Source organism: Geotrypetes seraphini, chromosome 4 (assembly GCF_902459505.1).
Source record: "Geotrypetes seraphini chromosome 4, aGeoSer1.1, whole genome shotgun sequence".
Taxonomy (NCBI): Eukaryota; Metazoa; Chordata; class Amphibia; order Gymnophiona; family Dermophiidae; genus Geotrypetes; species Geotrypetes seraphini.
The window spans coordinates 251,692,724-251,705,290 of NC_047087.1; the positions used below are offsets into that span (position 1 = coordinate 251,692,724).

General features: G+C 44.7%; 1 protein-coding gene across 6 annotated transcripts in view; it reads left to right on the forward strand.

Moving 5' to 3' along the window:
• The window catches only part of PCDH15 (protocadherin related 15), a 2,123,136-nt gene that overhangs the window by 1,547,212 nt on the left and 563,357 nt on the right, over nt 1-12,567 (forward strand). For all 6 annotated transcript variants that reach the window (XM_033941002.1, XM_033941006.1, XM_033941004.1 and 3 more), the window contains one exon: nt 910-1,044. In XM_033941002.1, the coding sequence (XP_033796893.1) occupies nt 910-1,044 (135 nt within the window). The remainder of the gene's footprint in view (nt 1-909; nt 1,045-12,567) is intronic.

A 12,567-nucleotide genomic window follows, 5' to 3' on the forward strand; every position in this document is an offset into this window, starting at 1 on the left:
TGTCTTGAATCCCTGGAGGGTATTTTCCCCTATAACTTGGATATTTCTTTGGTTGAAAATAGAATTTAAAGATAAGCATGCTAAGGGTTGGATGTTCTTTCAACTTAAACGGCCAAATAAATGATTTTTTTAAAAATATATATTTTTTGAGACGTCTAGCAGTTCGGCTTTTGAAAATAGTCATTTCCGAGCTTCCAACTTTGGACTTTTAGTGAGAAACATCCATATTGGACTTAGACGTCCTTTCCGAAAATGGCCTTCCACATCTCTAAATTAGCTTTCTGTTTACTGTTTTTAATAAGCCATTCTAACAAATAAAATGTGTGCTAACAAATGCACACCCATGCAAAGGTTTATTACTGATGAAAATGAGCCTCCATATCAAACCTTTTCATTGAATAAGTGTTAACTGATTTTTACTGAATTCAGAGTTATTGAGCTGCTTTGTATGTTCTTGCAGTAGAACTTATGAACTCAAAATTTCAGTAAATTTTTGTGAACTGTGGATCCTGAATGAAAGTATACTACTTTTAAGGGGCCATTCACTGATATACCAAAGGAAGGGAACAGGAGCTTGGCTATGCTGTTTCTTCAGCCTTCAAAATCAGGAAGCTTGTTTTGGAAGGGAGCAGGGATTCATCAGGTGATATGAGTGTAGGGGAGTTTGAATGTAAATATAGTTCTTTCTTCCTCCCCCCAGTGCTGGCCATGAGACTCATTCTTTTGATAGGAATGCAAAACCATGAAACACCAGTGTTTTGTGTGATTTTCACCACTGTGCATGTTTTACCATATGTTAGGTGATCTATAAAAATAAAAGGAATTCATACATTGGCCTCAATGTGTTCAGTTTAAAAAATATATATGTTAACAATCTATAACATTTTTGTTCTTTTTTTTTTTTTTTAGACAAAGGACCCTGGACTCCATCTTTATCTAAATGATTACAATGACATATTCACTGTGACTCAGACTGGTATAACACGCTACCTCACCTTACTCCGACCACTGGACAGAGAACTACAGCAGGCCTACATATTCTCGGTAAACATTAAACTTTTGTTTTATGTTCAATATGATTGTAACATTGTAACATAGTAAATGACGGCAGATAAAGACCTGAGTGGTCCATCCAGTCTGCCCAATCATACATGCTCCATAAATTAATTTAGTTTAAATGGTCCTTTTTCTTAGATATTTCTGGGCCAGAAACACAGAGCCCTGCCAAGTAGTGTGCTTAGGTTCCATCTACTGGAGTCAATGGCGTACCAAGGGGAGGGGGGGAGGTCCGCCCCGGGTGCACACCCCAAGGGGGTGCACAGCTGGCCACCCAATGGGGAATAGGCTGCCGCCGGGGAAAGGCTTCTACTGCCGTCATCGTGAACAAGCCGGCCGAGTTCTCCCTTTTTTCTTCCCTGCAGGGCTGACCAACTCTTTGCTGCCCGACGTCAATTCTGACATCGGAGAGGACATTCTGGGCCAGCCAATCGCTGTCTGGCTGGCCCGGAACATCCTCTCTGACTTTAGAATTGATGTCAGGCAGCAAAGAGTTGGTAGGCCCTGCGGGGAAGAGAAGCAGGGCGAACTCGGAGCTGGCCTGTTCCCGATGGCAGTGGCAGCCTATTCCCCAGCGGCGGTGGCATAGGGGAGGGGAGGGAGAAAGAAAGAAATGGGGAAGGGGGGGACAGGGAGCCAGAAAGAAAGGGGGCAGGGTGAAACAAAGAAAAAGAAAAAATGGGGCACGGAGAGAGAGAAAGAAAGAAGGGGGCAGGGTGAAACAAAGAAAGAAATGGGGCACAAAGAGAGAGAGAGAGAGAAAGACAGACATACAGAAAGAAAGAGGGCATGGAGAGAGAAAGAAAGAAGGGGCATGGTGAAATAAAGAAAAAGTTTGGGGAGGGAAATGAAGTCTGGAGGAGAGGAAGCATAAAGGAGGCTGAAAGAAGGGAAGAAATATTGGATGCACAGTCAGAAGAATAAAGTGCAACCAGAGACTGATGAAATTACCAAACAAAGGTAGAAAAATGATTTTATTTTCAATTTAGTGATCAAAATGTGTTTGTTTTGAGAATTTATATATGCTGTCTATATTTTGCACTATGGCCCCCTTTTACTAAACCGCAATAGCAGTTTTTAGCGCAGGGAGCCTATGAACGTTGAGAGCAGTGTGAGGCATTAAGCGCAGCTCCCTGCGCTAAAAACCGCTATCGCGATTTAGTAAAAAGGGAGGTAGTATATTTGTCTATTTTTGTATAGTTGTTACTGAGGTGACATTGCATAAAGTCATCTGCCTTGACCTCTTTGAAAACCAGCGGAATATAAATGATAATTAACATTTTCTCAGCGTACAGTGTGCTTTGTGTTTTTAAAATTTTATTGTTGGTAGATCATTTTGACTTTGCCATGAAGGTAAGTGGAAGGGAGGGAGGAGAGCTGCTGAAAGACATCTAGTAATCCTTGCAGGCTTGACTGTGCAGGGAATTATATTAGTAAAATCATGTTTTGTTATGTGACTGCCATTATTTAGACTTTAATTTCTATGAATGACTAGAATGAAAATGATATAAAATTACTTGCTTGTTTTTATGTGCGTACGCTGAAGGAAAGTGGAGAGAGAATGAGCTGAGGACGCTAAAGGGAAATGGGGAAGAGAGAGTGGGGAGAAGACGCTGATTTATAAATTGACAATTGTACAGAATATTGTTTCTTTTTATACTTTAATATAATAAATTCAATATAAAACAATTCAAGGCTTGTATGGATGGAATCAGGTGGTTTGCGGGGATGGGGACCGAGCTTGCAGGGATTAGTCCAATAAAATTGTATTTTCTTATTTCTCATTATTTTTTTTATTTTTATTTGTTAATTTGTAAAGTGGTGATTGTTATGTATCAGTTTTTTTCAAATTTACATCTACTGTCTTTATATTTTGCACAGTATTAGAGGACATGTATTACTGTTTTTGTAGTGTTGCATTGTGTGCAGAGTCTGGTTTCTTGGCAGTTCAGTTTAACTTTTGTCTACATATTTCTATTTTTAGTTTGTAATTATTCCATATTGGGCAAGGGTGTATCTGTCTGTGTATATGAAAGGGACATGGCTTTCTGATAGCATCGACTGTAAAGGATCAATGACTGTACAGGATCTGGCTTGTTTAGTTTTACAATGTATGTGTTGGTGTTCTAGTGCTCACTGCAGTGTTTAAGAAGCTGCCTTTTCCTAGGTACACTCTTGTTGTGCGATATGTGGATTGTTACTAAAAATCATATTTTTCATATAGATGGGGGGAGGTCAAAAAATGATGGGCCCTGGGTGTCACATGATTGAGTTAGGTCTATGCTGTTCCTGTCTTACATTTTTGGACATCTTCACATTCAGTGTTAAAAGTGTTTACTCTAACATATGCTAGGTACGCCACTGACAGGAGTCTCCATCAAAGCTCACTCAAGCCCATCTTAACCATCCCAGCCGTCGAAACCCTCCCCAGCCCATCCTCAACTTAATGTCCATATGTGGGACACAGGCCGTGAAAGCCTGCCCAGTGGTGGCCTTAGTTCCTTCATTGTATACCCATTATTTTCTGATTAGAGATCCTCTGTGTTCATCCCACACTTGTTTGAACTCTGTCACCATTGTCTTCTCCACCACTTCCCTCGGGAGTGCATTCCACGCATCAACCACCCTCTCTGTAAAGAAGAATTTCCTAACATTACTCATGAATCTACCACCCCTCAAACTCAAATTATGTCCTCTGGTTTTACCATTTTCCTTTCTCTGGAATAGATTTTGTTCTACGTTAATACCTTTAAAATATTTGAATGTCTGAATCATATCCTCCCTGTCCCTCCTTTCCTCTAGGGTATACCGTATTTTTTGCTCCATAAGATGCACTTTTTCCCCAAAAAAATTGGGTGGAAAAAAGGGTGCATCCTATGGAGCGAATACTCAAATTCCCTCCCCCCCGTTACCTTATTTAGACCGCCGCCCGCCTCTCGCCCGCCGCTGCTGCTGCTGATCACTCGCTGCCGCCAAGAGTAGAGGAAGGGAAAGGCCAGGTGGGTGCAGTGATTGCATGCCCCAGCCCAGAAGCCTTACCCCCGACATTATTTCTGACATCGGCGAAAATGGCTGGCCCGGACCTTTTCGCCAACGTCAGAATTGACGTCGAGGGTAAGACTTCTGGGCCAGCGGCGTGCAATCGCTGCACCCGCCTGGCCCTTCCCAGCAATTTCTTCTGTTCCTTCCGTTCCTGTGCAGCGCTGCTGAGCCAGGAATCCCCCCCCTGCTGCTTCATCAACATGTCCTCACAGCAGCAGCAGCGGGAGGTAATTAAATCCAGCGGGCGGGCAGGCAGGCTTGGGTGGGGCGGGGCAGAAGAGTATAGAGGCTGGAAGGCAGTGAGGGGAATATAGGAGGGAGGGAGGAAGGGACAATTTTTGGGCTTGAGTTGAGGGAGGAAGTGGACAAAGGCTGAAAGGCAGTAAGGGGAACATAAAAGGGAGGGAGTAAAGAAAGAAATCACCAGACAATGGGGGGAGGAAGAGGACAAAGGCTGGAAGGCATTGAGGGGGACATAGGAAGGAGGGAGGGAGGAAGGGACAATTATTGGGCCTGAGGAGGGAAAGAAAGAAAGAAATCACCAGACAATAAAGGTAGGAAAAATTATTTTATTTTCAATTTAGTGATCAAAATGTGTCAGTTTTGAGAATTTATATCTTCTGTCTATATTTTGCACTATATTTGTCTATTTTTCTATAATTGTTACTGAGGTGACATTCCATATTTAAAAAAGTCATCTGCCTTGATATCTGTGCCCTGTCCCTGCCTGCCCTATGCCCTGTCCCAGCCCACCCTATCCCGGCCTACCACTAGACCACCAGAGGGGAGACATGGTGCAGAGCCTGACAGGAAGGAGGGACAGGGTGCAGAGCCTGGTAAGTAGTGTGGTGTTGGGTACAGATCCTGGCAGGGAAAATTTGGTTCAGAATTTTTTTTTCTTGTATTCCTCCTCTAAATCTAGGATGCATCTTATGGTCAGGTGCATCTTATGGAGCGAAAAATACGGTACATATTCAGGGCTTCCAGTCTCTACTCATACGTCTTCTGGCACAAATCTACCTTTTTTGTCGCATTCTTCTGGACTGCTTCAAGTCTTTTTATGTCCTTCACCAGTTACAGTCTCCAAAACTGAACACAATACTACAAGTGGGGCCTTACCATTGACCTGTACAGGAGCATCAATACCTTTTTTCCTCTACTGATCACACCCCTCTCTATACAGCCTAGCATCTTTTTGGCAACAGCTACCGCCTTGTCACACTGTTTCTTCACTTTTAGATCTTCAGACATTATCACCCCAAGGTCTCTTTCCCCATCCGTGCATATCAGCCTCTCACCTCCAAGCACATATGGCTCCTTCTGATATATAATCCCCAAATGCATTACTCTGTACTTCTTTGCATTGCATTTTAGTAGCCAGATATTAGACCATTCTTCTAACTTTTGTAGATCCTTTTTCATGTTTTCCACTCCCTCGTCGGTGTCTACTCTGTTACAAATCTTGATATTATCCGCAAAAAGGCAAACTTTTCCTTCTAACCCTTCGGCAATGTCACTCACAAACATATTGAACAGGATCAACCCCAGCACCGATCCCCGATGAACTCCACTACTCGCCTTTCCCTCCTCCGAGCGAATTCCATTAACCACCACCCTCTGGCATCTGTCCGTCAACCAGTTTCTAATCCAGTTCACCACTTTGGGTCCTAACTTTAGCCTGTCAGGTTTGTTCAAGAGCCTTCTATGAGGAACCATGTCAAAGGCTTTGCTGAAATCTAAGTAAATTACATCTAGCATATGCCCTTGATTCAATTCTCCAGTTACCCAATCAAAAAAATTAAATCAGATTGGTCAGGCATGACTTACCTTTTGTAAAACCATGTTTCCTCAGATCCTGTAACCCATTTGATTCTAGGAATTTCACCATCCCTTCTTTCAGCAACGCTACCATTATTTTTCGAATAACTGAAGTAAGGCTTACCGGCATGTAATTTCCCGCTTCATCTCTGTGACCACTTTTGTGAATAGGGACCACATCCGCTCTTCTCCAATCCCCAGGAATCACTCCTGTCTCTAAAGATTTGTTGAACAAATCTTTAATAGGACTCGCTAGAAACTCTCTAAGCTACCTGAATATCCTGGAATGGATCCCATACGGTCCCATCGCTTTGTCCACCTTCAAATTTTCCATGAACAACATGGTATCTACTCCATTCTCGTGTGTAACTTTGCTAGACAATCTCGGTCCTTCTCCAGGATCTTCTTCCGTAAACACAAAACAGAAGTATTTGTTTAACATGTTTGCTTTTTCCTCATCACTCTCCACATATCGATACATATCATCTTTTAGGGCCTCTTCAATCAAACTGCGCTAGCAGTTTGTAGCATGGTGAGCCGCGCTGAATGGCCTGTGCTGCTCCCAATTCTCATAAAGTTTTAGCGTGGCTCTCTGCACTAAAATCTACTAGCACAGTTTGATAGAAGATGCCCTAAGACTCGCAATTCCATTTTTCTTCTTCCTTTCACTAATATATCTGAAAAAAATTTTGTCTCCCTTTTTTGCATTCCTAGCCATTTGCTCTTCTTCTGTCCACACATGCATAGAGGACATCCATACAAAGCCCCAAGCTTGGGATAGGTTTGTGTGGAGGTGGGGCTGAGGGTAGGGCTGGGCTGGGGGAACTGGGGTGGGGCTGGAGGGGATGGGGCAGGCCAGATGTTTAAAGAGGAAATCTGGTAACCCTAATTAAATAGAAACATGGCAGCAGATAAAGGCCAAATGGCACATACAGTCTGCTCATCTGCAGCATCCACTATCTCCTCCTCTCCCTAAGAGAACCCACAGGCCTATCCCACACTTTCTTAAATTTAGACACAGTCTTGTCTCCAACACCTCTACCTGGAGACTATTCTGCAAATCTATCACCCTTTCTGTAAAGAAATATTTCCTTAGATTACTCCTGAGCCTATCACCTCTTAACTTCAGTCGATGCCCTCTCCTTCAGGAGTTTTCCTTTATTTGAAAAACCTCCTATATATTAATACCCAGAGAAATTTAAATGTCTCTATCATATTCTGAAGCACTAAAAATGGGTGTTACATTCTTATTTTAGCAATGAACTTGAAATGTTTTGGATAAATATAACCCCCCTCCCCTTTTATAAAACTGCAAAAGTGTTTTTTAGCATAGGCTGGCACGCTGAATGCTCTGGGCTGCTCCTGACACTCATAGAGTTCCTGTGGGCGTCGGGAGCAGCGCAGAGCATTCATCGTGGTGGCCTGCACTAAAAACCGCTTCTACGGTTTTGTAAAAGTGGGGGATAGTTGAGACTCAAACAAAATGTATTTTAATTGAGCAATAAGTATTTAATTGAGCAATAAGTATAACTTTAATGAATCACTTGAAAGAGAATAATTGTGCTTCATTTTATTTGTGATTTTGAAATATCTGTCATTTAAGTATTCTGAATTCATATCAGAAAAATTTAATTTGTAACAGAATAATAAACAATTAACTAACAGAAAAAGAAAAAAAGTGAGGTTCAAAACAAGTCCAAAAAGTCCCAAAGTAATAATAAAATAGCTCTGTTTATTAAGGTTATAAACAATGACAACATCAGTGTTTGCAGCTGGGGAAACATGACTGGACATAGCTGTATTTGGGCAGAACTGCCTGCATCAGGATCCCTATGCACTAAAAAGTTGTAAATCCCAAATCAAGCATTGATAACAAGTGTAGTAATGATTGCACAGAGGCAGCTTATTCTGTATTAGCTTGATATTCCCAATCCATAAGCAGCATTATTCTTCTAAAATGGATTTCAACAACATGTGGTAGTGGATTCTCAGGTTGCTGAACCCTGTAGGGCATAAAGATAAAGTAAAGGGCTAATGTTTTCCCACCTTAATGAATCCCTCCTATTTACCCTATTTGCTAATTTAGACAACATTTTGATGAAATAACTGGACATCTTTTTTTTTTGGTTCTGTTTACATCCTGGACAAACCAAATTCCATCCTGCTAGCATCTGGATTTGCTCTAAAATCTAGTGGAATTACGGTAGACTTTATGTTAACCGGAACTTAAGCAACCAGAAAAAAAACAAACTAAGAATACTGAAATACTCTAAATAAAAATGAAAATAAAATCAATTTCTAGTGGAAGTTTAATTGAAAACTTGATACACTACACCTGAGTACACCCATGCTTTGCCTACCACATGTCCGGTAGTTTGTCTGGAACAGTTTATTGAATGGCATAGTATGGGGTATAGTTAACGTGACCATTTATTTTTTTCATCAAAATGGGATATCTATTAATTGTCAGACCGGCCCCCAATCCCGCCCTAGCCCCGCCCCAATCCTACCCTAGCCCTACCCAAATCCTGCCCTAGCCCTGCCCCCAATCCCACCCCCAATTTCTTCCATTCATTTTTCCTGTACACGTGGAGGGGCATAATAAAAAAACCCATCTAAGTCCCCTTTTGGCCTAAGGGCTTAAACGTTGAAAGCAGAAGCAGGGAAAATGTCCATTATCAAAAAAAAAATCTAAAAGGAGGTTTTTTTTTTATAATGGCCTGCCTCTACATTCAACTGTTTAAATGCCCAGATCACCACTATGTCTAAACTTACACCATATAATCAACCTAAAAAAAGCCCCAGCCCCAAACGTCGAAAACAAGGGCTTTTAGGTGAAGCAGGAGCCAGTCCATTGCCTAAAAGCTGGATTCTGTAACCGGTGTCTGTCAAAAACAACACTGGTTACAGAATCCACCACCCCCTCTACAACAATCCAGGCAAGAGGAAGCCCAAGCCCTCATGCCCCGTTGCATCCCCGACTCCCCGATTACATTCGTGGCAAGAGGGAGCCCAAGCCCTCTTGCCCCGTGATCCCCAACCCCCCCCCCGAGTCCGATGGGGCCAGAAGGGAGCCCAAGCCCTCCTGGCCCGCCGACACCCCCTGACCCCCAACCCCACTAAAATACGGGCAGGAGGGATCCCAGGCCCTCCTGCCCTCGACACAACCCCCCATGAACGCCCCCCCTCGAAACCCCAATTGCTCCCCGCCGACCCATGACCCCCCCACCCCCAATCCCACCCCCCATACCTTAAAATTATTGGCCATAAGGACAAGTAACAAGCCCGCCCGTCTGGCAGGCAAGCCATCCCAGGAATGGGGCTGGATAGGTCCAGGCATCTCAGGCCCCCCCTGTGGGCGGGGTTTGAGCTGCCTGGACCAATCCGGCCCCATTCCAGGGATGGCTGGTCTGCCGGACGATCAGGCTTGGCACCCGTCCATCCAGCCAACGATTTCAAGGTATGGGGGGTGGGATTGGGGGTAGGTGGGTCATGGGGTCAGCAGGGGGGGTCGCGGGTCGGCGGGGGACGATCGGGGGTTTGAGAGGGCCGATCGTGGGGGGGTTGCATCGAGGGCAGGAGGGCCTGGGATCTCTCCTGCCCATATTTTAGTGGGGGTGGGGGTTAGGGGGTATCACAGGGCAAGAGGGCTTGGGCTCCCTCTTGCCCCGAACGTAATTGGGGGTTCGGGGGTGCCAAGGGGCAGGAGGGCTTGGGCTCCCTCTTGCCCTGATTGTTGGGGGGGAAGGGTGGATCGCGGCATGTGAGATGAGCCATCTCTCCTGCCAGGATCATTGCTGTAGGGGGTAGGCAGGTTGCTGTGGCCGCTGAGCTGATCACAGCAGCCACAATCAGTTCAGCGGCCCCTTTCAGCACTTATACCTGTTTTGACTTGGTCTAAGTCAAAACGTATAAGTGCCGACTAGGCAACCTGCCTAAAGTTTTGGTTATACCTGCTACACGGCTAAGTCTAGGTCCCGCCCGACCTTTCCCCTCCTAAAAAACGCCTCTTTTCTCTCTGTGCATTTAGAGGCAGGGGAAAGGCCTAAGCTGGTTTTAGATACGTCTAAAACCAGCTTTGATTATGGGTACTTGGACGATCAGGCTTTTTGATCATCCAGGTAGCCATTTAGGCCACTTTTTAGACTTTTTTTTATTATGAGCCCCATAATATCTTATTAATTCATAATGGTAACCATAAAATTTTAAAAAACCAGAAAGCACACTATACGCAGAGAAAATGTTAATTATCATTTATATTTGAAGGGTTTCAAAGATGTCAAGGCAGATGACTTTAAAATATGCAATGTCACTTCAGTAACTATAGAAAAATAGACAAATATAGTGCAAAATATAGACAGCAGATATAAATTCTCAAAACTGACACATTTTGATCACTAAATTGAAAATAAAATCATCTTTCCTACCTTTGCTGTCTGGTGATTTCATGAGTCTCTGGTTGCATTTCCTTCTGACTGTGCATCCTTTCTTTCTGCACTCAGGCCCAAGAATTGTCCCTTTCTATTCCCTCCCTCCTTCCTTCATATGTCCTTAGTGACCTCAGTGCCTCCTTCCTATATCCTTAGCGCCTCCTTCCCATGTCCTTAGTGCCCCTTCCTATATCCTTAGTGCCCTCAGTGCCTCCTTTCTATGTCATTAGTGCCCCCAGTGCCTCCCTCCCATGTCCTTAGTGCCCCTTCCTATATCCTTAGTGCCCTCAGTGCCTCCTTCCTTTATTCTTAGTGCCCCTTCCTATATCCTTAGTGCCTTCAGTGTCTCCTTCCTATGTCCTTAGTACTCCCAGTGCCTCCTTCCTATGTCCCCCTCACTGCCTTCCAGATTTTGTCCCACCCCAATCCTGAAGCCTGCCTGCCTACCTATCTCCCTCCCTCCCTTCCTGCCGCGCCAAAGCCAGCCTGCTTGCCCAAGTGGCGCCGCCGGTGCCGGCTTGAACGATGGCCCCCGATCAGCGCCCAGAATAGACCGCGCTGGATGTGCCTCCAGAAGACGCTGGAAGTCCTGCTGGTACTTATGCAGTAAGGAAGAATAAAATGGTCAGGAACAATAAAGTTTCAAATATATCTGAGTCTCAATTTATTGAGTCCATAGCCCCTCACCAGGGGTTAGTCCATTTATTTCATGAACAAAAAAAAAAAACATGAAAAGAATAACTGGGCTATAGAACAAAAGCCCACACCTTCCTTACAGGTATTAAAAAGGTAAGTACTGTAACAGTTTATAATAGTCCAGTCCTAATAAGCCTGCTGTCCCAAGCAGGGCAAGAATAAGACTGCTGCACTCTCTCAGTTGTATAAAAGAGTTCCAATTAGGCCTGGCTTGCAACAGGTCTGTCCCAACCAACTCAAGAAGCAGTTGGTGGGGGAGGGGAGTAGCTGAATCCACTTCTTCAATAAGCTTGCCACAAATGGCCCCACAATCCCACCCAAGGATCTTGTGTGGATTCTCCCCAATCTACTACCCCAGCACAGAGTCCATAATGCAGTCCCACAATCAGCCGTGAAAAGGCAAAAAGCAAAAATCTTACAAACAAAATAAACCTGGCTTTAATACTACCAGATTTAGGCACCTTTACAGCCGTGAGCTCTGCACTGCTCACCGGGCTTCAAAACAGGTGCATGCAGGTTTCCCAAACCACCAGCAAAGAAAAGTCCACAAAAATTAAGCACAGCCAAAAAGTAAAGTCATTGTACTTAACTCTCATCCATGGCTGAGGCTTCTGGTTCCATGGCAGTGTCCATAAACTCCATGGGCTCTGGGTTGGCTAGCTGGCTGGCTTCAGGAACAGGGGCTGCATCTACCATCTCAATATCCTGATTTCTCTGGGACTCAGGAGGCCAGTCCTGAGAACCTCCTTCCTGGGCTGTCCCAGGGTAGACTAACTTGCTCTTTCTCAGGGCTGCTTCTAAAGTATTAAGGCGACCATGCCCTGTCCTGAAAGGGGGAAGGGCAGCCTGTAGCTTTTGCTGGGTTTTTCCCTGGGTTCTAATTAGGCCCAGCAGCTATAAATTACCTGAGCTTGTGGTTTTGCTCTGAGGCTGTTCCTTAGTGTAGGGCACCTCCCTCTGCTCCAGGCTGTTCTCCCCATATTCCTCACCTCCCCAGGGTTTTATAACATGGGGTTTGAATGGGAATTCAGAGCCTTCCTTTCTATTTGTGTCTACCCTGTCACACTGGTTAGCCCTCTTTAAGTTAGGGTTAGGCGAAGCCTTGCCTGGCACAAGCCGAGCTTTAAGGCTAGGGTTGTGACACCTGCCTACCTCCTTCCCTCCATGCCGCATAAAAAAAGCCTCCCTCCTTTCTTCCCCCCCCCGACCGCCATCGCCGCCACTGCTGATTGCCAGCCTCTCTCCCTCCAGAAGATTCAAACCTGCTGCTGCTGCTAATTGCTGCCCAGAAGTCTTCTTCCCAACATCAATTCTGACATCGGAGAGGACGTTCCGGGCTCTTCAACATCAGAACTGACATCGGGAAGAAGGCTTCTGGATGGCAATTAGCAGCAGTGGCAGTGGGTTTGAATCGGCACTGGAGGGAGGTAAGGAGAGCAGCAGCGGTGGAGGAATGGGGGGGATTGAATTGGGCACTGGAGGGACGCTTTTTTATTTTTGCACGACAGGTAGGGACAGCTTCAGT